General features: G+C 43.7%; 1 protein-coding gene across 3 annotated transcripts in view; it reads left to right on the forward strand.

The window, feature by feature from the left end:
- The window catches only part of PLXNB1 (plexin B1), an 82011-nt gene that overhangs the window by 29009 nt on the left and 25691 nt on the right, over positions 1-27311 (forward strand). For 2 of the 3 annotated variants that reach the window (XM_032994897.2, XM_032994898.2), the window contains exons 3-12: positions 11461-12604; positions 17046-17228; positions 17656-17784; positions 19554-19654; positions 20341-20473; positions 21139-21295; positions 24150-24258; positions 24352-24460; positions 25059-25916; positions 26323-26448. In XM_032994897.2, coding sequence (XP_032850788.1) covers positions 11471-12604; positions 17046-17228; positions 17656-17784; positions 19554-19654; positions 20341-20473; positions 21139-21295; positions 24150-24258; positions 24352-24460; positions 25059-25916; positions 26323-26448 — 3039 coding nt within the window. In that variant the 5' untranslated portion in view covers positions 11461-11470. Of the gene's footprint in view, positions 1-8706; positions 8785-11460; positions 12605-17045; positions 17229-17655; positions 17785-19553; positions 19655-20340; positions 20474-21138; positions 21296-24149; positions 24259-24351; positions 24461-25058; positions 25917-26322; positions 26449-27311 lie in introns of those variants that run through there. The other variant, XM_009976881.3, reaches the window with a different exon arrangement.

A 27311-nucleotide genomic window follows, 5' to 3' on the forward strand; every position in this document is an offset into this window, starting at 1 on the left:
CTCCGTCTAGCTGTTCCTTCCAGCAGAAGAGCAGCCACTTAGATGTAAAACTCTCAGTGCTATTCCTCACAAACTACCATAAATCTGTTTTTCCTGTCTCCTGGGCACTTTTGCCCAGGGATGACCCTGCCAAGGTAGCATTCTCTTGAGATGCCAACAGCCAGCCAGTTATGCTGGCTGAAATTCCTGCTCATAACAGTTTGCATTTCAGGCTAGCACTACAGTTGATGTAGCAGACCTGTTAGTGCATCTCTGTGGCCCTAGGGTGAAAGTCTGGGCTTCCCTGAAAGGCAAAGGGAAGAGCCAGTCAGTCCTGCCCAGCTGTCAGACTGCGAAGGTGGGGAGGGTAGCAAACCAGATGGTGAACAGTCTCAACTGAAAGGCCTTTAAAATTCCTGGCTGCCATGAGCAGGTACCCAGTTCTGAACCTTGGTGCCTTTAGGACAGCAGCAAAGCAAGTTTTTTCAGCCCTGAACAGGACTGGGATCTCAAATATTTTGCCAAAAAAAGTTAGGATCAACTCAGTCTGAGTGTACAGATAAGAACAGAAGTTCATTCTGCATATCCACTCAGTGTTAAAATTTCTTATGGTGAATTTTGTCTTGTAATAAAATTCCTTGTTCTGGATAAGGGGTGACTAGATGTCTGACTGTTAAAAAGTGACTGGAGAACTCTTGCTCCAGATGGTTTATGTCTCCAAGTACCAGTGTCGTAGCTTCTGTTTCCTTTGCCACTTAATTTTCATGTTGCTCATTTTCACTCCTCCAGATTGTGGACCCACAGCAGTATGAATGAAGAACATTGCCTGATGGCCAGTGCACACAAGTAGTTCTCCCACGCCTATCCATACACAGTATGGTGCTCTGAATTTTATCCTTGAAACAAGAACCTCCAAGTGCAGACAATGTCTGGGATGGAGGGCTGTGATTGTAGGGTAGAAGAGTATGCTGCATTGCTGCTGTCAGCCTGTGGCTTCTTGACCACATGCACCTTGAGAGCCCCAGGAAAAAAAAAAAATTGATGTTGGACTACCTTTGGAAGCACTGGCTAGCAAAGATCCCAGCATGTGTGGGAGGGTCATTGCTTGGGGCTGTTGAGACTGGTGTGAAGTTGATCCTAGCTTCCAAGTCTACACCTAGCCTGCTCAGTCTTCTGCAGTAGTGCAGGGGGAGATTGTGTTTTATACATGTTATGAGTGACTTGGGAAGGTCCCCAGGCTTTTTGAACAACATGGTGTTCTTGGCCTTATAAAAGCCTCGCTATTGGCTTGCAGAGGTGGAGGAAAATGTCTGGCTACCTCAACTTGGATCATTATCTAGCAGACCTGTCTAACTTAATTACTAGAATATTGAGCCTAATAGTTTGTAGCTGACTACTAATAGCCTTCCAGGCTTAGGCCCTAATTTATGGAAGATTAATTGATCAAAGCTTCATTTCTGGTAATGCTTTAAAATGAGTTGAGTAATACAAGATAGAATATACCCCAACTTGGTTTGAAGGTAAACCACAAGCAGATTGTGGTAGTGATGTGGAATTCTGTTGATTTTGCTGTCTCCTCTGGGTGGGAGGGGATAGATGCTACTCATGTGGTTGCATTGCATTAGATTTATTTGCATGTTACTGCCTGTATTCATGTCTGTATCCAGGATTCCTGATACTGTTGGAGTGATAGGGGAAGGCTGTCAAATTGCTGTCAGGCTGTATGGTCCTCCAGAAGATTACTGGGGAGGGCAGAAAAGTGAATTTTATTTGAAATGAAAGAAAACTCCAAAAAGAAGAATTCCTTCCTGTCCACGCAAGGTGTACTAATTCTTTATAGAGCTGTTGTGGTACTAAAATTGAAGACTTCTGGGTGTTGAGAAAATGCTGTTCTTTAACAGGTTGGAGTACACTGCGCTCACTGCTCAGTGTCTGCAGGCTCCGGTGTTTAATGGTTCTGATTTACGTCTTGACAGCTGGATGGTGGAGCTTGGGATGTGGTCCTTGTGTGTCTGCTTGTGGTCTGTAACACTGCTAGCATGAACTCCTTTTGTGGTAGGTCTCTGTTCTCCCTTCCACTCTACAATCCTGCAGGGTTGATGCTGGCACAGAGACCATGGTTTCCTCTTGGGGTACAAGTGTAGGACTGGCTTCCTTTTACGGGAGTTTCACAGGATGTTTGAAGCTCCTTTCCTTTCTTGCTAGGTTACTCTAAGGTCAGGCTAGATACAAAAGGACTTGCCTTGGGAGCTTGACCCTTACTTCTGGGACATGAGAGCTTGGTGAGGGAGCACAATGCTGTCCTCTGGGAAGCATGTGCTGGTTGCAGGAGGTCTCCTCCCTCCCTTCTGGAGGGCACCCTGCCAAGGAAAATAAACTAAGGCAAAAGTGATTACAGTGAGAAGATCGTGTACTGTCCTGCCTGTTTCTGGAGGAAACAGTTGGGCATTTCTGCTTTATAGAAATCAACACAGAATAGCTAAGGCAGCTAGTGCAGGGCAGGACTCTGGCTTTCATAGCCTGTGGAGTCAAAGCTGAGAACAGGAGGATCCTGGCTGGGGCTGGGGAGAGGTGCCCCTAATAATAGGGACGGCAGTGCGGTTGGGAAGGCGTGCCTTGTTTGAGGTGGATGCTGGTAAAATATGAATCATGTCTGTTTGAAGTAGTGATGAAATCCCAGATGAAGGTTTTCTGTAATACCTGGCCAAATAGTCTGGTGTGCTTCAGCTTTCTTTTCTCCCTGGTTAGAACGGACAGTCCTGACCTACTCTTAGCAATAGCAGTTCTGTTGAACACTATCCAGTGCTTACCTGTGCCTACAGCAAACACGTTACCTGTTTTGTTCAGTCAATGACTGAGTGAGAAGTTTTCATCAAATATTTAGCAGACAGTGAAGAGCTGTTCCTGGAAGAGGGGCTGTTGGTGTGCTAAACTCCATTATCTTATTTTTGTGCACTGCGGCTCCGGCCTTTGCTTCGGTTTCGCTTGCTTTGCTGCTGTGTTGTGCATTAACTTCTGTGCTGTGATGCCAGGATTCAGTTAGATGGTATCTAAATGTTAATATGATAGATAACACCTTTAGAAATAGTCAGTGAGGTTAGGTTTCCAGCTTCCTAAGTATGTGATTAGGCAGGGCTAAAATTACGTTCTTAATATTTAAAAATAAATAAAATCTACAAGTGTATCATAAAATAAGAAGTTTAAATAGAAGTGTCATCCTGGGGCAAATTGCAAAGCTCTGTGTAGCTCGGTATCCTGTCTTTGACAAGATCCAGAAGCAAACACTTAATGAGAGCTGTAAGAAACAGGGCATGTATAATGTGGTGGGTTTGTTTTGGATTTTTTTTTTTTTTTTTTCTTTCTCCCCCCCTCACTTGACTCCAGGCTTATGACTACCATCAGTTTAGGGCCCTCCTTGGCCAGGAGTTGTAATTAACCATCTGATCTCGACTATATTCTCCATTAAATTACATAATCTGTCTTCTGACTTGTTTATGTTTCTGGTCTCTGCAACAACCTACAGCAGTGAGCTCTACAATTTAATTATGCATTTTAAATGTTATTTAAAATATTCTATATCCAGTGACAATGCCCTTGAACTGCCTTAGAAAAGTCATCTGTAATTTCAGTGGGTGCTCTCTTGTTTCTGCACTGTAAGACATGGTAGCCAATTATTCCATGTTTTTCATCTTGACACTGTCATGTTTCAGATCTCTTAAATTTTCCATATCTTCCCCCTGGTTGTTTCTTTGTCCATCTGAAGTCCTACTCTCTCAATCTCTCCTTATATGGAAGCTGCTCCATGCTTTTGATCATCTTTTGTTGTCCTTTTTGTCATTCTGTCTCCTTTTTCAGATGTGGGAATAAGAACTGCCTGCAGCATTCAACAACATAATGGTGATGTGTGTTTTCTGTCCTAATCACTCCAAAGGTTTTATTGGCCTTTTTGCTTGATACTAAATACTGAACTGACCTACCAAGTTTCCCAAGTTTTCCTTAGTGGTAACAGCTAATTTAGATCCTGCTGTATTTATGTAATTAGAATATTTTGTGTTCGTTTTGGTATTTATTGACATCTAAGATACTGTGTAGTTACTCAGGAGTGCATGAGTTCTGTTACTTTTTGCTGTCTTTTTTGAGTTTGACAGTGGTGAATAATTTTTTTAACAATAAAGCTTGCCACTTCTAGACATATTCTTCTTCACAGATCTCATGAACATATTGAACAGCACAGGTTGCAGAGCAAATTCTTGGCTGATCTCATTCATAACGTTCCTCTGATGGGGAAACTCTTTTGGTTTCCTATCTTCTAATTACTTATTAAATCATGACAGGGACTGTAACTTTAATTCCACAATAGCTTAACATTTTTTTCAGGAGCCTTAGTTGACAGTTCTTTTAAAATCAGTTTAGTTCATATTAAACAGATTAAAAACTGGCTCTTGGATCTCAGTCAACTGGAAATGGGAAATTCACTCTTGAAATTTCCTGGGTACTGCAGGGATTTCTATCTGCTCCAATACTGGTCAGTATTTTGATTAACAATTAGGTTCTTGAGCTTCTGTAGGCAAATTTGTTCCTATGAGGCGTGATGGGCTTAGATTTATGTAGATTTGCGTAGAACAGTGGATTTGCTCAGCAGGTTGAATTCAATGTGTAGCTTTAGTGAGCTCTGCTTTCCCAGCAGGGTTCTGTTACAGCTGGATTTAAACCTGTCTAGGCTCCCTGGATGTACTTTACACATTGAAGGCTAGAGAACAGGATTTTTTTTTTCTAACTAGTTGCCTGGAAAAGATTTGAGTCGCTGATGGTATTCAGCTAGATACAAACTTGACATTTGATGTGGCAGCTAGAAGACCAAAAAGTTCTTGGGCAGGTAAATGTAGTGCTGGTGGGTTGAACTGGGGAAAGTAATGTTTGCTATGTGTGCAGCATTAGAAAGCCAAAGGGATAGCCTGTCTGGGTCAGGTGCTGTGAAAAGGGAATGCTCATCCAGGTCAGGTACCTTAAAAAAACAAAACAAAACAAAACAAAACCAACCAACCAAACCAAACCAAAAAACCAACAAAACAAAAAAACAACCCAGGATGCTGACAAACTGGAAAGGGCTCGGAGAGCTACAAGAAAAATTAATTCTTTCTGACTGAAGAAGCTCACACCACCTAATTTATCCATCTGAAGGATTACATGTGGCTGCAATCTGTGATTCGGGAAGGCCCAAAGCTGGCAGGATGTTTAGGGGAAGGATTGCTTTATGCTTGTCTGCCCTTATACTACTACTTAGGCATCTATTATTGTCTGTTGCTGGAGCCAGGGTTTCTGTGTAGGTGGACCTCTGAGTTAGAATAGCTGTCGTTATCTTCTTGCCCAAGGAGGATTAAGAAGGAGGATTAGTTTTCAAACTGTTCATGCAAAAAGCAACTAGAAGCTTCTTTGACTTGGGAGATCCTGTGACAAGCAGAGTTAGACAAAATGACAAGGCATTTTACTTGGCGTGAATAACCCTCAGCGATCAGCTTGCTGAGTTAAGGTGGTAGTTGCTGTAATTTTGGTGCCCTAAGAAAAAATTCTGCTTTCACTGGGAGACTTTAGTCAGGAGCTCATGGGCTAGAATAAGAGACTGCTTAGTGGTGTTCTGTGGTTTGATTACGCAGAAAGTTGGAGCAGATCCTAACAGACTCTGATCTTCAGATATCTAACACTGGCAGAAAGTTATCCTTTGGTTGTGTTAAGATACTGAGAAACTAACAGCTGACTTGATTTCCCATTTTAAAAATGTGTATACAACATGGTACTTGAGTTCACATTTTGTTAGCATTTGAGAGCCTGATAAAGTGAAAAGTCACACCTCAACTTACAATGACAGAATATCTATGAAGAAAGCTTCTTTTAACAGCAAGCAGCTTGTGGTTGTTTTATATTCCTTGTAAATGTTTGTGTAGTTTGTCTTGATTTATAAGTAGTTCACTGCTTAACATTGTATTAATCATTAACTCTTCATTAGCCATTTGTACTGGAAGCTTAAACTAGTGTTTATAACGCATTTTCTTGTGTGCAAGAGAAAAGACCAGTTGTGCTAGAGCTGTCCACTAGCATCAGTTAATTCCAGTATGGCTAAAATTAGTATTTAGGTAGGCCCAGAGGTGTAAAAGCACTTTTAGTTTTTCCGAAGAACCCTAACAGTGCACAAGCATCATTAAAATGGCAATAGTATCACAAAGTTGACAAAATATTTTGTGCAACATTGTTTTAGTGTAACTTCTTCAACACCTATCCAGAAAAGTACATTGTAATAGTCAGCAGTAACTATCAAGTGTTTAGAATATGTAATTTTCCCAAGTGTTTATCTAATAATGTTGTTAATTCTGTAGCCTGAAAGTACTGGTTTTCTACCACCTTCCCTCGCTGTTTCAGATTTGATATTTTGCCTTTAGAAGTTTGGGGTTTTTTAAGTTATTTTGACCTCAGCTTTGGTGTTGCTCACATCTGGTATAACAGAGCTCCCTTGTCTGTGCCAGTCCTGCTCTGACAGGATGGCTTGGAGTTGGGATTCTCCTTGGGGTCGATTTTATTTGGAAAACAGAGGTTTGTGTTCATCTTTATTGGAGTTGCTTGCTGCAAGTGTTCTTAAACATCAGAGCAGGGAACTGGCCTGGTAGTAGTAAATAAGACTTAAAAAAAGATTTATTTATTTAATGGGAATGTCATCTTTCACAGCAGAAAACAGCACGTCTCTGTTGAGCGTATGAAATGTAGAAGGGTGCTGTAATTCAGGGCTTTTGTGCAGAAAACGCAGCAGTGATCATCTTCCCGCCGCTGGGTGATTTGAATGTGCTTGAATACAAGGGTCATAATACAGTCAGAAGAATTACACTTTTAATTTTTAAGTCTTTTAGTGCTCTTGCTGTGGGTTGGCTCTGCAAATGATACAGGTGCAGATTACAGGGACCTGCTTTTTTCCAGGGATAATTCTGCTGAGATTGGTGTGGAGTATGAAATCTACTTCAGAAGTTGGAACATTATCTGACCTCTCCATGTTTGGGGGATAGGATGTGGTATTAAGGAAATCATCTGTGTGGACTGAAATAACCTTTATGTGTTGATACACTGTTAAAATGTGTCCAAATGAGTTCTGTGTTTGTTCCTTTGATAAATGAGTAAAGTGTCTGAGAGGGATACCTGAGGTCAAAGAGGTAAAAATAGTGCTACAGAAAACCACAGTCTTATTTCAAATCCCAAGTAACAAAATAGTGCCATGGCTTCCATGTTATTGGTTGTTGCTTTGTGGATGTAATATAAATATTCTGTGGCAGAACTGACTAATCCTCTAGCCCTTCTGTTGTGATCCAGATTAAATAAATGAAACTCAGAAGTATCATTTGGATATTAATATTTTACAGTGCGTTAGAGGCAATGTTCAGAGTATTGTCTGGAGCATTTTCCTATTTAACAGGAATTCATAAAAAAAAATTGAATATTTAAAAAGAATCTTTAAGCCTTGGCAACTGCCTTCAGAATTAATTAAAGGCTACACACTTTTAGTGCAATCTGTCTGTAACAGCTGCGTTATACACTAGCAGTGAGCACAGGAAGCAGAGCGGTTCAGTAAATCCATAAAGAGCTCAGCAGTGTAGCCTGTCATGAAACCATCAGATTTAAATGTAGGTTATCCTCCTCCTTCCTGTCCTCCCAGAGAGGCTGTGATGGGCTTAACTGAAGAGCACGAATGAAAACGGCAGTGATGCCCATGCTTGAGAAACAACTTGGGAAATTGAATCAAAAGACACTGCTGGCTTTTTTCTCTCAATTTTCACATAGGATGTGAATGCTTCTAGCTACTGATAGCCACACAGTCATGCTCATTTCTAATGTATGATCACCTAGCAATAAATACAAGTTCATTTGTTAATGGCTCTTCAGAAAAGAGCAACAAAGAGCACTATATTCAGTGTTTACCCATTGCACAGAGTGATTAGAAATAGCTTACAGAACATGCTGTACTACCGTTGTTTGGTTTGGTTTGGTTTTTTCTCAGCTGCCCTCTGTTCCCCCAGAGTCATGAGGACTAGATAATAGTTTCTTACCTGGAACACCTTTGAGGACTAGTTCTTAAAGTGACTTCTAGGCTGATATTGGTGAGCAAAAGAAAAATAATTTCAGGTCAGAACTTTGACCACAGCAAGATCTGCTTTTGATTATGGTCTGCTGGAATGAAGGGCTAGTGCTTTTCCATCTTTTTCCAGTATTGGTGCTCCAATAGGTAAAATGCTTTCAGTGAAACATTAGGGATCATTTCAACTACTGATCAAAATACTTGTAAAAAGATCTGTGTTGCTAGAGTGGTTGTCATGTGCTGGGTTTTGAGTTCAAGTACTGGTGGCATGTTAGTGTTAGCTCTGCCGTAGCAGTCATCAGTGATGGCACATGGTGGACAGTGCAGCTTGCAGCTTGAAGGCATGACCTGCTAGCCAGAAAGCCAGTATTTCAGAATTCATAAATTCTGAAGACACATGCCAATTTTACTATGTAAGTGTTGGTTGCATTAGCTAGAAAGAAGATAAGAGATTCCTCTAAGTGATGTAGTGTAATGATGTCTTGTGATCCTCAGCTGCTTCCAGATCAAAGAGTCTCTTCTCCATGTCAGTGTGGCTCTGTCACAATGTAGTCAAGCTCCTACAGTTGGATCATCATCAGCCTGTTGTTTTGTTTGCAGGCATTTTAAGCTTTGAAACTGAGGAGACTCCAGCATTGTACCACAAGCCATTGTGATGTCTGCATGATGGCAGTGCAGATGTACCAAGACAGGTGTGTGGTTAAAGAGTTCCTTGAATAAAGTTTTCTCCAATAAAAATGGTGAGAATGCATAAAGATAACTCACATGTTGGAGTTGGGGCAAGATATGCTCTGCTGATGTAAACCTGAGGTGATGGAGTCGAGTTAGAGCTCCGTCCTTCAGTCTACATGTATATACTTGCTACCTTTATAAATATCCCTCATCATGTTTCACAGATAACATCTCCTGCATGATGAGGACCTCTGTCAGGTGCTACAGCACACTCTCTCACCACCGTGGAAAGAGACTCCAAGGATAGTTCAGTGCTGTTTGCAAATCTGGGTGAAGCAGAGTGCGTTAGCAGCACTGAGAGCAGAAAACACTAAGTGTCCATTATCAGGGCAAACAAAAGCCCTAGTGTGCACATAACCTAAACACAGTGCTGGTATGGTGTGAATCAGCGGCTGTGTGCTCTGGGGAAAGCTGCCAGCCTAGAGCCAGCATTCCTGCGTCTGGGTATATCCTGACAGTACTACCTACTTACCTACAATAACCATGTGAAATGGAGCTTTTCCAGACCTTCACAAAGCCTATATTTAATAATGTCTTGTATTTATAATACCTTCCATCCGCTGGATTTCACGAGTATACTAATCCTCTCAACTGGTCTTTTGGTAGAGAAAAGATGCCAGTTTTACTGACAAAGGAGCTGGAAAGCAGACTTTTGTGGGGGTTTTGTTGCAATACCAGTGAAATAAAAGATGGATCTAGAGTCTTACAGTTATTGTTCTCAACATTGCTGCTGTGTTTTCTGCATATTGTGTGCTGGATGTTGTACAGAATGAATATAAGACACAGTTTGTGTGGTAAGAAGTGTGTAACCTAAATTGGTGAACTCCTGCAATAAATGCTGGGGTAGTCTTCTCTTGAAATACTGCAGATCTTTTTCCACTTCTGTACATTAAGCACTTTTGGGCTAACAGCACTTTTGGTTTACCAAGAAGATCCAAGAGGGATGATGCTGTAGAAGGGAAGTGATGATAGTTTTCTTAGCTTTAACTACAAAATTAACATCACCCCTGAGGAGCTGATTTGCCAAAATGAGCACAGCAGATTACAGGCCAGTTCTGGAAGAGACGCTGTACCCCATCAGCTGTGAGCCTCTGGCCCACCCTGGCATCTGTTTAGCTGTTATGTAGCTTTGATACCTTGTCTGCAAGAGGGAGGGAGGGAAGGGAATAGATTCACAGCTGCATCGCCACCTACTTCTCAATTCAAATAAGGTGGTACTCATTGTAAATTATGAGTATTTGCAGCTGTGGCTCTTTCTCCATAGGGAAAGCATTAATCAAAATGTTGCAGGTACTTATTACCACATTTCCACCATGCTGTGGGATTCTCCATGCTGTTCAGGATGGTTGTTCCCATCTGTGGCATGGCTTGGGTGGATCACAGTAGATTTCAAGAGGAGTTGATCTAAAGATCCTCTGGAGAGGAGCAGAACAGGTCTGGTGGTTCCCTGGGTCTGTCAAACACTCACCCAATCTGGCCTTGCCTGCAGTGTGGGGCATGGGACAAGGCAGGAGTGGACCATCACCCACAGAGCGGGCGTGTTTAGATTGCCTTTTACAGTACTGATAGAGGTGCTGTGGAGGGATGAGTGCCAGCAAGAGACTTCTTCCCCAGAGAGTGCAGTAAAAAGTGAGCAGGATAAGGTGGTCTCTGCCTTGCCTGGACATACTGCACCTGCCCGAGGAGATGGGAGCCCCCCCAGGGCTGGCTTAGCAGGGCTGGGAGGGTGAAGTTGTGGCCCAGGGAGGTGGCTGGAAGCTGCTATGATGGACTTTCTGGAGGCCTCATCCTGGCACCCAGGTCCTGCTTGTGTGGGTGATGTTTAGTGGCAGAGAGGGCATGGGAAGGCTCTTTCTGAAGCTCTAGTGTGGAAGAATCTTAGACCCAAAAGAGGCTGTTGATAGCCATAAGTGATAAGAGAGAGAATGATTAATTATGATATCTAGATCAAATACAGAGCAAAGGGGTTATTAGTTTGCTCTGAATGGGATCCCATCTACAGTTAATCTAAACAATGGTCCTGCAGGTTGTGTTTGTCTTGAACAGTGGTTTGTTTTACTGTGGTGTTGCTCATTAACAATGTATGAGATGTGCTGGCTGCTGTAGGAATGTGGTCCTGTCCTGGAAAACTTCCAATATAGCATCATAGGAAAGAGTTGTGCAGGAATCTGGTTAAAGATAGCTTTTTCAGATGTTACAAGAATAGTGATCAAGTTCATTGCTTGAAACACTTGCTGTCACATCACAGTCCTTAGGTTATGTCCCTGGATTGATGAATCTGTGCTTTGGACTGCTTATTAAGCAAGTTTAGTAAAAGTTCTGTGTGTGTGAAGAGAGGCTTTCCCCAGTACCATCCAGTAGTATCTGGGAAAGCCCCCAAGAACATTACTTGCAGTAGTCCAGCTTCTCCTGTCTATGCCCGTCATCTTGATGTGAAGTCTCTGATACCCCTGCAGGCCTCTTTCTGTTGGTGTTTCTGCAGATGTGCTGTGTTGACTCTTTGTCTAGCTCTCTGCTTTTTGTGGTTATCCATGTCCTCTTTGCCTACCTCTCATGATGAGATTGAAGGATTTTGATGAGTGTTAATCTTCACTCCTGGCTTATGAGGAGTTATAACAGCTTTTCCTCTCTTGCAGAGTGTTTACCATGCCTCTGGGAACATTCCTCCTTCCTGTTCTCTGTTTCTTGGGAGCAGCGATTCCACGGGGACTGCAGTATGTCACGTTCTCACGCAACACTACAAAATTCCTCCACCTGTCCATGGACTTGGAATCTGGGACCATTTACTTGGGGGCCACCAACTTTCTCTTTCAGCTGACATCTGACCTGTTGATGAAGAACGTGGTTCAGACTGGACCGGTTCTGGACAGTAAAGACTGCCTCCCGCCGGTCTCAAAGCTGGAGTGCCCTCAGGCACACCACACCGACAATCACAACAAGCTGCTGCTGGTGAACGCGGTGCAGAAGGAGCTTATCGTGTGTGGCAGTGTGCACCAGGGAATCTGTGAGAAGAGGAGCCTCACGTCCATCGACCATGTCCTCTTCCGACCAGAGAGCCCTGGTGACACTCAGTATGTTGCTGCCAATGATCCCAATATCACCACTGTGGGACTCATAGCCTACTCAAAGGATGAGGTCCCCTTGCTGTTTGTGGGACGAGGGTACACTAGCCGAGGAGTTGGAGGAGGGATTCCTCCCATTACTACCCGAAACCTCAGGGCCCATGGCGGGGATGTTCAAGCAACAGACTCTCACTCCATTTTCTCCTATGAAGAAACAGCAAAACTGGCAGTGGGCCGGCTCTCAGAGTACAACCACCATTTCATTAAATCCTTCACTTACCGCTCGAGCGTTTATTTCCTATTCTACCGTCGGGACCTCAAATCTCAATCACGTGAGTACAAAACCTACATCTCACGAATCTGCCTGGATGACTCTCATTATTACTCATATGTGGAGTTACCTCTCATCTGTCAGAGCAAAGGCAACACATACAGCCTCCTGCAAGCAGCCTATGTCACCCGGCCGGGAAAAGGACTGGCCCAGGGGCAGCTGGACACCGAGGGAGAAGTGCTGTTTGCAGCCTTCTCTGCCTGGCAGGCTTCTTCTGGCAAACTGAGCGAGGAGTCTGCTCTCTGTGTCTACACAATGGAGGAGGTGGATCGTCTGACCAACTGGACTAGGGATGTTTGCTATATGAGAGATGGGAAGTCAGAAGAAGGTACAGAAGTGGCATATATTGAATATGATGTCAGTTCCAACTGCGTCCAGCTGCCAGCGGTAAGTGACTTTGCACCTTTGCCAGGGTATAGAGTTCTTTGCAGTGTGTTCTGTGTTTCTTTGTGTTCCTGAAATCTGTCTGTTTCCCACAGATGGATGTTGAAATCTGTTTGCATTAAAGCCTTTGGACTCAGGCTGTTTCTTTGCTACTGCAGCAATGCGATGCAAGAACCCTTGCGTCCTGTTTAAGTACAGTCTGTCTCATTGCTGCTGCAGCTCTCTGCCATGTGGGCAGGATTCCTTGCAGACAGAGGTAGACTGTGTGTGGAAATGGGGAGGGCACCTGGTGTGACCTGGCCCCATGGCCTGTCGCATGGCAATACCAGGCAAGAGCACTGAAGCTGCAGTTTGAGTTGTTCTTTATCAGTATCTTCATCTCCTGGTCTGCGCTGCAGGGATAGAGAGGAGTATGTGCATGTGCACCTGTATGTTGGAAAGGAAATTTAAGGGGTGTGCTGGGTCCCTGTTGCTTAATGTGAGATGCACCTCACAACAGCTTTCTGCAAGGGCACTCAGGAACAAAAAAAAAACATAACCAAAACCAAGCGTCAACAAAATCCTGATTTCCTATTAGTCCTGGAAAATACTGTGCCCAAGGAAGAACCACTGTGGTGGTTCTTTGTCTCCAGAGCCGTAAGAGGTGATAATCCTTCTTTAAATTCTATGGCAAAGGCATGATGGGATGTTGCAGGATAAAAATGTGAACTGAAGTGGCTGTGACCCTGAATCCTTGCAGTCTGTCAGCCACACTGGCTGGTGATGCGATATCGAGGACGGTGACACAAACACAGAGCAGCAGCGTTCTCCTGGGGCGGTGCTGGATGCCATGTCCTGGCATGAGGCTCTGTGGTTGTGAGTAGCCTGTTTTCACCGAGGGCGTTGCTAGTCCTTAGCAGAACAGCATATTATCTTGTGTTTTCCTTCTACAGAACAGGCTGTCCACATAATTGCCTCTTCCCAGCCTTGTGCTACGAAGAGCAAAGTGGTACCACAGAGCGTTGGAAGTCACTGAGTTTGGATGTGTGGTCCAAAGCCAGTTTTAAGATTATGGTTTTCCTTTCAGTAGCTAAACCTGACTGCAGAATACTTGTGGGACAGGGGAAGGGTAAAGGACAGACTTAGAGCAGGATGAATGTAAGGTCGAGAGGAGTATATAGGAGTTGGGCAGCAAGAGGCTGTCCAGCTAGATGTCATGTTTTCACTGTATTTCTTAGCCATGCCCCATGTGTCCTTTGCAGGGCCGGATGGAAGGAATTGTCACAGGTGATTTTTAGGGCAGCTTGAGGGAGTTAAATGTCAAACTGGTGTGAGCACTTTAGAAAAATCCTTCACTCAAAATGATGTAGAGTCCCCCTGTACCATTTGGTCTAGTGGAGAAGTGGATGCACAGGGTGGGAGAGAAAGGCCAGTCTTTGCTATGAGATTCCTGGCGCATGATCCCAGGGTCCCAGCTGCAGAGTTTGGCACTAGTGGGCTGACTACAGTATGGCATCTTATTAACAAGTGTGTCCAATGATATGTAAATGTCCTAACAAACTTTATCCTTCACCATTCAGTGCATGGTAGTGGTTGTCATTAAGATTGTATCTAACAACACGTAAGGGTCTGTGCCAGCTCCATCCTGCTCCATTCAGTGCTGAGTAGAAGCTGCTGTCAATGAACATTTTATGCAGGAACACTTTTAACTTGGTTTCAATGGTGGCAGCTTGTGCTGTACGTAAGGATAATGCTAATTAATTTCAGGTTTTTTGGCTTCCAAACCAGCCTGTGTGCGAGGTATGCTTTTTTCCTTAGTTAGCACTGCCTCTGATTTTTAGCTTATCATGAGAGGCTAAGGTTGAGTTTTACGGTTCAATACAATCTTTTCAACTGGAAAAAGTGTTTGTTTTTATAAGAATTTCAGAACCAGTTCATTTGTTCAGTTTGCTGGATATCCACTAGTCTTGAGATGTAGGAGACTATGTAGATGCTGATAGTGACTTGATAATTGGAAGTGTGAAACATGTTTTTGCAAGGCATGGGAAGGCTGCATAGCTTCCATGAGTGTAGTTTTCAATGAATGCAACTTGTTCTTTTGGAGCGAGTTCTCAGTCCTCTTCGTGCACGGATATAAATTTGTCCTACTGTTGCTTTCTACCTGTGCAATGTAGGAAGCACACACCAGAATTCTTGGCAGCAGCTTCATCCAAACTTGCTGCATCACAGTAGGACACTGGATGATTCCTGAAGTGTATTTTCTGCTATGTTGCCAAGATGTTACTCGCTGAAAAGAATTCAAACAGCTTCTATGTAAATTTATTTAAGCACTTTATACAATTATCATGGTCTTAATCCTGTAGAATGGAACAAGTTTCAGCTCTTGACTGTGATTAACTGTGCTGCAGACAGTCCCTGTGAGGCCGTGGACAGGCTGTGCCGGTATGGGGAGAGCTCGCACAGGTCACGTTGGTTTATGGTAGATAAACACTGTGTCTGAAGTGACTTGCTCTTGGCATCACATACAGGCAACAGCAGTGCTGAGCACAACTAGGGTACAACTATTTCTGACTTGTATGTGGAGTTTTCTTGAGCAAACTTTGAAAAATCAGCCTCAGCAGCGAATTCATTAGATGCCAGCATTTGTCTGAATTGATAGAAAGGTTGCAAAAGATAGCTAGAATCCCATTCACAATAAACATATGATGATTTTAAGTATGAAAATGTGGCTGTGAGCCACTTACTAATAAATCTTATAGGAACTGGACAACTGGAGAAATATAAATCTTTAAGTTACAAGAAAGTGGTTGGAAGAAGCTCAAGAATCAAACGACAGAGTTGGTTAAGAAAAATATCTGTCACTAAAAATGAATATGAATGATAGCTTAGACGATGGTAAAAACTACCAATCATGAAAACTTGTAACCTCCTCTGAGTCTTTAAGTCAGAGATTTATGCCCAGTGTGCAGAAAATCAGCTGAATTAGTATTTGAAAGGAAAAGCCCAACAAACAAACGAAAACAACAACAAAAAAGAAGTGGGAGGAGAGGAGGAAAAAGGGTCAGGTTTTCCATGTGTTCAGTGAGAGGTGATAAGCAGATGCCTCAAGAATGCCACGTTGTGCTGCTATCGCTGACCTCCGGCGGGGGCAGCTCCATTGCCTGGTGCTGCGTGGTACCGCACAGCTCAGTGCTGCCAAACGCCAAGCCATGGACATCAGACAGAAGGAATACGTAACCCTGCTCGAAAGGACTCTAAATTCATAAATTCAACCGTATTGCCCGAGGCAGGAGAGGGAGCTGGAGTCAGTGTGGACTGCACAGTTAATGCCTCTGCTGCACGCACAGCATTGTGAGAGTAACTGGTGGAGAGGAGGGTGAAAATGTTACCCATCAGGGATTTCGTTATGAAAGCAATTAGTTTACACAAACCACATTGTTTGAAAACAAGCAACTGGTCGATTAAAAAATGGTGGTTTTAACAATAATTGTTGGGTTAAAAATCCTGCATTCAGTCTCCAAAAGGATACTGTAAGATTAAAGTGGGCACAGAGCAAGGTGTCAGGAAAGATATAAAGCAACAGAGGAACTGTCGTAGACAGGACTGAGTTTGTTACTTAGGAAAAAGGTGAATCATAATGGAATATCTTTTCTCTACACATACAAATAGTAAATAAATTGGCAGCTTTCATTCTCTTTAGAATTCATTAAGTGAAGGCTTGGTGGGACTGGGAGGGATCTAAGTAGAACAGAAGGATGACTGTTTTTGCACAGTGCTGTCAAGATAATTTTCAGAAACCTCACAAGGCTCAGAAGAATTGAAGCAATGTGCAGAGATGACTTTTGTTCTGACTTTTTGTGGGTCTCTGGTTGTACGCACTCTATGATTTCTGTGTGTAGTTAGTAAGTGCTCTGTAATGGGTTGTGCCCCACCCTGTGTCTGTGTATGTCCGGATGCTTTGGGACTCTACTTCAGGCTTAGAATTTGTAAGTGATACAACAAAACCATGCTAATTGTTGGAGGCAATGCTTGTGACCAGGTGGTTTTGCACTGAAAGCAGGAATTCTCATCTTTTTGTTTTGTTCTGAAAAATACAATGAATCTTTCCCAAAGCTGTGTTTTGGCAGTATATAGCCAGTAATGTTTTTTGGAGAGCTTAAGAGTTTAGTAGAGTTTTGATGCTTTTCATTACTGATGCTGAATGGACTGGCTGAAATATCTGCAGGATTCTATGAGGGTACAAACAGCCAGCGTACCTAAACTAATTCTTAAAAGCTGGGTTGTTTTTTTTTTTTCACTCTTCCTAAAAAAACTTGCAAGGGTTCAAAGCTGAATTCAGTGCTGGGGCACCTCTTTAAGGAATTTGGGTGGAAGAGGATGGTGGGAAGTGTTAAAGGTGTTAATATTCCTTGTATCCATTTTTTATCTGTACTGATTTCCCTGTTCTTTCCACTCTCTGAAAAAGGACACCCTGTATGCGTACCCCTGTGGCTCTGACCACACTCCCAGCCCTATGGCCAGCCGGGTACCATTGGAAGCAACCCCCCTCCTGGAGAAAACAGAGGCCCGTCTGACAGCTGTAGCAGTGAATGTGGAAGATGGCCACACCATTGTTTTTCTGGGAGACAGCAGAGGGAGACTGCACAAGGTATGATCTGGATGTGACAGGAAGAAAAGAGGATAAAACAATCAGGGATGCTTAGGTGGAAGGGGGAGAAAAAAAGGCAATTACTCTTGTCCCTTGGAAAGACAGGTTTCTACTAAAGGTCATTACTGTCAGATGGTCTCATCTCACACTGTACTGACTGATGAGAATGTGAATGCCCCAAACAGTGGTCACGTTGCCTTTGGTTACACCTGCACTGAGCCAGCATCAGGGCTGATGCATCCTACATGGCTTCTGCAGGTATTACTAAGCACATGCTTCATGTGGCTTAAGTCACTGCATTGTGATTTTGGTGAGAGGTTGAAATCCTCACACACTGTAGTGGTTCCAATTTGTTTCTGGTGTAGGACGGGTGCCCCAAACTCCTGCTGTGATACTTTGCCTGCATACAACTGTGACTTTCTTGCAGGTGTACTTAGGAGCAATGGGAGATGCACATATATATGCTTCTTTAGCTATCCAGTTAAATAGCATGGTGAGTGGAGACCTGCTGTTTGACCAGCTGCAGGAGAACCTCTTTGTCATGACCCAGTCAATGGTAAGAGCAATAAAATCCCTTCCACAGAAGAGTTGAAAGCATCTGAGGTCCAGACAAACTACTGACGGGTGTGGGGGAGGCAGAGAAACGGTGTATAGCTAAGCCTGTGCTGGGCAGCAGCTGCCTGCCAGTCTGGCTTACAGGGATGGGGACTGGCCTTTTGCAAAAGCTGGAGGAAGTGTGGAGGGAGTGTTGTTACCCTAAGGTGTGTCCTGTTTTCATGTGCATTTCCCTAAGTCAGTCAGGCTGTATCAGCAGTGATGGAGGGATGCGAACTGCAGTCTATAAAAGCCTGCTCTATTGGCATGAAGACAAGGGACTGCAAATTCCTGGGTTCCTCTGTGTTGAGCAGGATCTGTTTGCACAACAGCTTGCATCTCCCTCTGAGCAGAAGAATGTGGGCCTCTGGGTTCACAAGTAATGTGAACCTGTCTTGGTTTAGCAAAAGATTTAAAAGTTTTGTGTAATTAAAACTGTGGTACTTCTGTTTTTAATCAGTTACAACCTAAATAAGCAGAAATGTTTGGGAAATGTCTTTAGATAGCAGAGGTGTGCTCTGACTAGGTATATAATAACAGTCTTGCCGATGAAATCAAGCTGTATAAGGAACTATGCGAGGCACCTTTCCTTCTTCTCTTGCTTTCTGTAATGCTGTTTGTGCCCAGTGGCAGTTGGAGGAGAAGCAGCATTGTGATGCCTCAGGCTCTTGGGATATTGGTGTCTACTGAGTAGGAAATCCAGCTATGGATACTTTTTTTGAGAGGATTTATACAACACCTATCAGCTTCTTGAGCTGGAAAGAAAAGGATCCTTCTAGCAAAGGAAAAAGTAGCCCTTGAGTTACTCTGAAGGAGAGAACAAACAAAAAATGAGAGCATGCTGGAAAATCACTGCTTCCATTCGCCATCCCACAGTGCACTTTGAGATACTCAGAAATTTTGTAACACTTCAAAGGAGGAGTTGAAATATGTGAGTGGAAGAAGATTAGGGAAATCTGAAATATATCCTTAACAGTAATTGTTCTGCAATTAAAAAATGCAAATTACATCATGTACTTAGCAAAAGTAGTAGGTCAGGGATTAGGAATTGGTATTTTAAAGTAATTGACAGTGTAGTGGCTGAAGTGTAGTAGCAGATTACAGAGAGGGCAAGAGGCTGAAATCAGCAAGGATAGTAAGTTAAAGCATACATGTTTTGAAAGTAAAACTTACCACAGATGGGAGAAGGTTTTTGTTCCGCATTGATCAAAGTTTCTTGGTCTGCTTTCAGTCAAAATGATAGTTCTGCCAGATAGAGCTGGGCAATAGTGCAGATGCATTCAGAGGCCTCAGCTGGAGCTGCTGTCTCCAGCCTCAGTCATCTACATGTCAAGAGAGATGGTGTCCCATGAGAGTCCAGAAAACCAAAAGAGTGAATGGTATTCAGTTTGCTATTCTTTGATCCATTTTGTTAAAATATAGTTTTATCACTAAATAAAGTCTCCTCCTTGCAAAAAGATGTCACAGATAGCCCACTAATAGCAATACACTTTGCTTGCCTTAGTGCCTCTGTTCAGCCTGATGTTTAGATATCCTTCACCAATATATGAAATGGCCATTCAGATGGGCTCTGGAAACGTGTTCCTTCTTTATTTTTATGCAATATTGGGAATTAAGAAGTTGTTTCAGTGAGCATGTGGATGGCAGGACTTGCTAGTTAGGCAGAAGCAGCCATAGACCTGGCACCTGTGGTGTGTGCGCTGTATTTTTACTGATTTCTTTCTCTGACAGGTGGTAAAGGTTCCCATACTGGAATGTTCCCTGTACTTGGACTGTGAATCCTGTCTGGCGCTGAAGGATCCCTACTGTGGCTGGTGTGTCCTTCAGGGACGGTAAGATAGATCCCTGTTCACCTGCAAGGATTTTGGAGGGATAGCGCTTAGGGATTGTCTCCGTTTACACTCTTCCTTATGTCTGTGTCTGGATTTAGTTTATTTTCAGTTCCTCTATGGGATATTCTCTCTTATTTATCATTCATCTATCTGCCTCCTTAAAACACTGCCAGCAATCAGTTGCACACAAGGGTGTCTTTCCATTGCTTTTGGGTCTTTGGTCACCACTCATGATGCTCCTGTCCAGTGGATTTCAGCCTTGTTTTAGTGTGGCTGCAGCTCAAACTGCCTCATTTCAAATGTAGAGAAAACATCTTATCTCCTCCTCCGGTGTCATTCTCTTATTTAGCACTCTTTTTCACATCTCTCTCCCCTACTGATGTTGCTTAATAAGACATGGTTTATTCCAGTGTGTCTGTCTGCTTGCTGGCTTTGTCTCCCAGTAGAATGCTATAGGAACTCCTGTATGACCCTTGAAGCCCCAGAAAGTGCCTACCCATCTGTATTTTGGCAACAGTTCATCCTGTTATTGAAGGTGGTGGGAGGATGGGACGTCCATGGCTTTGTGTAGCAACTTCCCCAAGACTCTAGCAAGGCTTCAGACAGCCAGTGTCAGCTTGGAAGCCAAACGTGTACTGCTCGGGCTTCACAGACCTCTCACAGGGTCTCCTGCTCTTTTCCTGCAGGTGCAGCCGTCGCTCTGAGTGCTTGCGGTCCAGGTTGAGTGAGCAGTGGCTCTGGAGCTTTAACTCTACACAGCAGTGTCTGTCTGTCCAGTCACTAACTCCAGCCAATATCAGCAGAGAGGAAAAGAGAAATGTGAGTGGTGATGATCCTCTGATGGTGCTCAAGCATGTTGAAAGACCCCTGTAAACTCTGAGGAGTCAGAAGTCTTCCTGTTGCTTTCAGTGGGGTACTGAATCACTGAGCCTTCGAGCACATATTGTCTGCCTCACATGAGTTTGGCTGTACCAGGAGATAATTGCATTGTGTTTTCCCATAAAATTAGATGTCCTTGCCTGCTAAGAGTTACTGGGTATTCTGGAGTATTTGATGGCTGCTTGGGTGGGGTCCCTCCTTGCCTTAGTATCTATTGAGGTGTCCATGTCTGTGATTCCACAGTGTTTCTGACACTTGCTGTCAGGAAGATCTGAAAAGAACTACCAAAATTATGGCTTCAGTGTGGCATCTGAGAGCTGGCAGAAAAGCAAAGAAGGTGCTACAGTATTTTGAAGTCTGTCATTGTGTCAGGAGGTGGCAAGAATCTGTCTTTTGCCAGAGACTTGGGCAAAGGGGGAAGTTGCCAATTGCTTGGTGGATGCCAAGTCCGTCCTAGGAGTGAGACATTATAGGAAATTGGATGTATGTGTAGATACGCCTCCTTTATGGGGCTCTTACTTTGAAAAAAACAGAACCAGAAAATTAGATGAAATAAAGAATGTGTTAGAGGGCAAATTATTTACTGGATATTATTGAATTGGTAGATATTCCTGGCTATCTCGGACTTACCTTCTTTGCGTGAGGAAGAATTTTACTCATGTTACTTTGAAGATTATGAAAGCCCAGCAGTTCTGACAGAGTCAGGAATCATGTGTCCTTCTCCAGATCCCAGCCAAGCACCAGCTTTGTCAACAGGAGCAGGTCAGTGAAATGCTTTAAATGAAGCATGATAGCTCTGATAACATTGTTGGGAGAAAGTACGTTGTAGGTCCATCAGATTGCCAGGATTAACAACCATGAACGTATGTGGTCTGTTAGCAGGTGTTCATTTCATTCTGTCATAATATATGTTTGCTTTCTACTTGTGTGCCACACACATCCTGTGCTATTTTGAGCTGTTGCCAAATTCCAATGCCAAGTTCTGGTAGTTGGAAAGGAGATCCTGCTTGAAGGGTTGTATGCAAATCTGAATATGATCTAAAATGCAGTCTAGAGTGGTGTCTGGTTTGGCAGCTTTGTCATAAATCTGGAGAGAGAACTCTCTTAAATACTGCTTTATTATTTAAATCAAACAAAATGCAAACCTTCTCATAATCCATGTAGTTATAGGAGAAGGAAGTACATGTAAGGAAAGGAGAGTCCTTATAGTTAGAAATTATTCTGCAATGCGACGTACCTTCAGAAAGTACATAGTCAGCCTTCTATTACTGTGAACAATAACTGGCTGAGTATTGCTAATTGGCCACTCTAAAGAACCTGGAAAGTTCTCAGTTTATAGTCTTTGCACTGGATTTTACTCAGCCTGTCAATCTGAGCTCTGATGAGCTGATCTCTTCAAAGAGGTTGTTAATCTGAAGTAAAAGGCAGGTGCCATTTGGGAAGCATTCCACGCAATTCACCTGAATGGCTAAACACATTTTCCATGCAAGTATGCAGCTGGCTAATAGGTCCGAAGCAGTCTCCATGGACATAACATGACAGCAGAACCCAGCTAACACACTTATTCAATCTCAAACTCCTTAATTTTCAATATTATTTACAATATTATATCTGGCTTTCACACTGCTTTAGTCTGGAACAAACTGACCAGGTCTCCGTTTGGGGTGGTCAGGCATGGAGGGAAAGGGCTTCATGTACTGCCACTGCAGGCAGAATGGGCAGTATCATCTTCCCTGTTCAGTTCTGCAAATGTGGGCCTGAATTTAAGCACAGTTGTAAAAATCAGTGTAGAGAAATCCACAATCTAGTTCCCATTATTTCAGGCTTCAGATATTGTTGACTCTTATATAAGTCAGTCTTGCTTTTATTTCAAGACTCCCTAGATGCTATGTTACTTTCATATTGCATCTCTGAGGCTTAACAAGTTGCTTCTGTTTTCTAGCCTAAACTTGCTCAGGGAAGGCTTGTGTCCATTTGATCTATTTGCATTGTCCTTTTGCTTCCATGGCTCTTATCCCACTCAGTGAACTATGGCCAGGCATTGTTAGCACAGAGTTTTGCTGTGCTAACTGTGCCAACTTTTTCTTCACATTCTTTTGTTACTCGGACTTCCTCTTTCTTTCACTATATTGCTAGCTCTTCTTTGCACAGCCTCTGTGTTCTGCTAAGATGAATTTGAAGCTAGTAACCAGAATCAAACACTGTTTCTTAATGAGGTCTCATTAGAGCCTTAGATACCAGCGCTTTCCTATTCCTACTTACAATACTCTTTCCAGCTCACTAAAATATTTGCCTCTTTCCAGCTTTATTTTAAAGGTTGCATAGCAGCTCATCTGTCACTTTAAGCTGTTGTGCTCTAAGGTGGTAGCAAAAACTCTTGCGTTCAATTTACAAGTGCTCGACCTTGTCTTCTTTACTATTGAACAGCGTTATTGGCAGTCATTGGAAATAATGGCCTTTTTGGAGAAAAGAGTATTTATAGATATGGTGTTATAACCCTGAAATCCTGGAAGGTGTTAGCCCTTCCACCACTGCCAAATGTAATCACCCCTATGACAGTGATGGGAGTTGACAGTACTGCAGTGACTCCTGCCTCCAGCTGCATGTGATACCCTTATTTTCTGCTAACCATGGGGCTTCATACACACCTCATCATCAACTGTTTTACTAGCATACTGCTTCACTTGCCATCCTATCAGGAACCCAGCTTAGGCCTGACTGATCCTTCACCAGAAACGTTAATTGTTTTGCTGTGAATAGAGCTGGCTTGCAAGAGGAGGTCTGAATTCTGTGAGCAGAACAATGGACAAGCTTCTTGTTACTTGTTTTTATAGCAAACTGGCTTGGAGAAATGGCAGCTCCTGGAGTTGAGCAGAGCATGCAGTATGTTCCTATTATTTGGAGAACTAATACTCAACTCTAGGGTTGGAAGAATTTGTCTGGAACAAGATTATATTAGCTGTTTTAGTACTGTCATATGCAAAATATCTCCTTCATGCTTATGCTATGAGCTGCAGTAAGTAAGTAAGTTTTGGCCATCTCTGCAGCTATTTGATCTATCAGAAAACAGTGACAGTATTTTCCCAAAGGGAACTGGTCTATCCAGAGGCTTGACATGAGACCTGGATTTAAAGAAGATAAGCCTTCAGTCATTGCAAGTGAGATTACAAGTTTTATAAACCTCTTTGCTGACTCACTTCTTAGTCTGGACATAGAATTAAGCTCTCAAGGTGAAGGCAGTATGTGAAGGACATGCCAGTTCTCAGGGTTTGGTTTGCCTTTGGATAACAAAAGAAGACACAGCTTTGAACCTGGAATGTTGCATCTTCCTCTAACACAGAGATGGCAATGGAATTACAGCAGATAAGGATGGAGGGATCTTCAGACTAGTCTTCCTTCCCATGGTTGGCAAGAGCTGTCATAAACTACTCCTGACCAACTTGTCCAACTTGTTTTTAGTGTCCGTAGGATAATCCAGTGATTGAGATGCTAGAAGCATGGAAAGGAATCTGTCTTCATAGCTGACAGTGTCTTTCCTAAAGCATGCTGTGTAGCTTAACAGTACGGCAGGTTTATAGTGGCTCCATTTCTAAGAAATTTTTATTTTCATTTTCAGATCATGTCACCATAAAGCTCGTAGTGCGTTTCCATGACATCTTCATTGCTTCTGTGGACTTCTCTTTCTATGACTGTGCTGCAGTGGCCCTGCTGTGGAAATCGGCACCGTGAGCACCTGCTTTTTCTTGTCTGTAGTTATAGGGAGGGTGGATGTCCCTTCCTGGATCATCTTAGCATCTGCTTTTCTATCATTGTCCCAGGTGTCAGAAGTGCGTGAGCAGTCTCTGGGGATGTAACTGGTGCATCCAGCTGCACCTCTGCACCCACAAAGCAGCCTGTGAGGAAGGAACCATTATCTACAATGAAAGGGTGCGTCTCCTACTCCATCCTGGTCCTATATGCTGTAGCAGCCTCAGTGAGTTGCAGTGAGTCAGAACCTTGACAGGTAAAATAGCAGCTGTCAGTCACATCAAGCAAGGTCATGAGCTGTTGGAGCAAAGCCTTCGCTTGGAGCGACACAAGGCCTTGCTAGGTTTCTGGGGAAGTGTCATCAGATGAAACAGGTCACCCTTCTGGGGTTATCCAGCCTGTGTTTTCAAAGCAAGGGACAAGAGCAAGTTGGCAGGGAAGCTGAGTAGAGAGTTGGAACAGATGCCCAGTTTGGGGCTGCCACACGTGGCTTTGCAGTTCTGTGGGGGATGAAGGCAGGCAGACTTCCCTCTGAGTGGAGGCAAGTACAGGAATCTGTGGGAAGAGGGAATGTTGCTGGAATTTCTGCACTGTTGACAATTCCCAGTCCTATCTCAAGGCGAGGTGACATGAGATGTAGCTGTCACTGAAATCCAGAGGGTGAAGCAGCATCTTGGGAACGCTGCTCTGGGAAGTAATACGGAGTGTTTTTCTGCTTGGGTTTTATTCTGTTTAGTTTCTTTCTCTCTTCTCACCCCACCATGTTGTTTTTCTCTAGGCCCAGATCCCAACCTCAAGTGTGTTTCCTTCTTCAGCAGCTCCCCTCACCAAGTCCTCTACCACAGCCCCAACCACGGCCACAAAACCTGTCACTCCCCCCGTGCGTGTGGTACCAAGCACTGTGCCCCTCACAGAGCCCAACCACGTCACGTTCTCCGCAGCCTCAGATATGACCACCGAGCCTACAGAAACCCTCAGCTATACATACTTGACTCTCTCAACTGAAACAGCCTCTCTCCAGGCTGTCACAGAATCCCCTCTACCACCCCCAGCAGACAAACCTGCTGTCACTGTGCCAGACACAACTTCTCCCGCAGCATCTGTCCTCACCAACCCATCCAAAAACACAGATCACGCAGCCTTGCCCACTGGAGGGCCAGCCACTGCCCAGGAGCCACGGCACACCAGCCCACCCACCACCCTCGTGGGTAGCCCTCTGCATACATCTACAGCAGCAGTAACACCTTCCCCTCATGTCACCAGTTTCAAGTGGCCTCTCAGTTCTTTTCCCACCACAGAGGCACTGACGTCTGCTGTCCCATCTCCCCAAACCCCCAGCCAGGTGCCGGGGGGCCCTGCTGCCTCTGATTCTCCCGGATTGCTGGGAACTGAACTACCCGCTTCGGAGCTCCCACCGTCAGCTCCCCCAGACTGGCTGCTGGAGGAAGGCACGGAGCTCCGGGACACAGAGGACTGGATGGATTTGCTGCAGGCTGAGAATGACACTTCCCCCTTCTCTGCTTCTACTCTTCTGTCGGGTGATGGTGATTCTTCAGAGAGGGATGTCCCTGACTTTCCCAGGATCCTCCACCCTGACCTCGACTATCAGTATGACGCCCCTGAGTTTTGGGAGGAGGTAAATTGCTGGGATTTGGAATTCATAGTCTAAGGCTGTAACACTTTGAAAATTTCATACGTGCCTGGTATTTCAGCACACAGGGGAGGTTGTGCCCTCTGAGAGTGTAGAAGCTGACCACTGTAATGTGCAGGATGAGAAGTGGCAGCCTCAGGAATAAAAATGTGTGAAGGTTCCCAAGTCTTGTGGAAATGCTGCTGGCCTGAAGGAGTCAGCAAGGTGGTAGCTGCTGTGATGTCCAGCATATTCACAGCTTTCTGCTGTCTTTCTTGTAACTTCATAGTAAAGAAGCACAGCTGTGTCTTTGTTCAGGCAGGGCTTGTTTCTCTGTTGGCATGTTAGGCTTTGATTCCCTGTATCAGAACCATGGAGGTCTCTTTCTCTAAAGACTTATGTTTGTTTTCAGAATGAAGAGCTTAGCTGGGGTCCAGATGCATGTCCCTGTGTGCAGGGAATCCAGGGATCTTCGCTGTTTCCAGTCAACGTGGCGAGGAAGATAACCTTGCTGGGGAAGAACTTCCACCTCTATCAGGTAGTCAGCTCAACACCATCAGCACTGAGAAACTAATAATGCAGAGCACTGCTTGGACAACCTGTCCACGGGACTGCTAAAAAGTACATGTAATACAGTTGTGGCTCTGCCTAGGTTTCTCCTGTTTGCAGAAACATTTAGAGGAATGACCTGCTGCTGTGAATAAAGAATTCCATAGCTGGATTTATTGATGGGTAGGAGGTCACCAAGAGAAAGGGGGGGAGTACAAGTGTGCAGCAACCGGCTGGAGAAGTTCTGCATGCGTTTGGATTAAGTTGCACCTGTGCGCCACTGTAGATGGTAGTAGTTCTTGGAGTAACTTCCTGCTGAATCTCTGCTGATTGTGTCTCCATAAGCTAAAGATAAATCATCTGTTCCCTTTCCTTTCTGGCATACTCATGTTAATGTGGCTATTCCTGTCATACCTGAAACTTCTGCAATGGGGAAAACCACCCTTGAAAGCTATGTTTCTTGGGTGTGCCTCTGATAAAAACTCTTTGCTTCTCAAGACAGAAGACTGATTTAGTAACCCTTTGCAAACAACTGCCTCAGAACATGCAGCCCACAGACTAATTGTTACTTTATATGTTAAACCTGATATACTGCACTGTTCAGAGGAGCAGAGCTGGTTACAAATGCATATCCATCTTTTTTATAGGAAACATCTAAGCAATTCAGTGGAAGATTTATAGAAGAGAGAGAGAAGAAAAATACACTTAGTGTTTTTTGAAGGTGCACTGCCCTAATCTGTGTACTCCACTATTCATTGCCAAGCTAATGTTTCAGAGAGACATACAGGCATAACTTCACAGTCCCACTGTTTTTTCTTTAATACCACCTCCTGTGCTGAGTTCTCCCTGCAC

Source organism: Tyto alba, unplaced genomic scaffold, assembly GCF_018691265.1.
Source record: "Tyto alba isolate M040663 unplaced genomic scaffold, T.alba_DEE_v4.0 Super-Scaffold_3, whole genome shotgun sequence".
Taxonomy (NCBI): domain Eukaryota; kingdom Metazoa; phylum Chordata; class Aves; order Strigiformes; family Tytonidae; genus Tyto; species Tyto alba.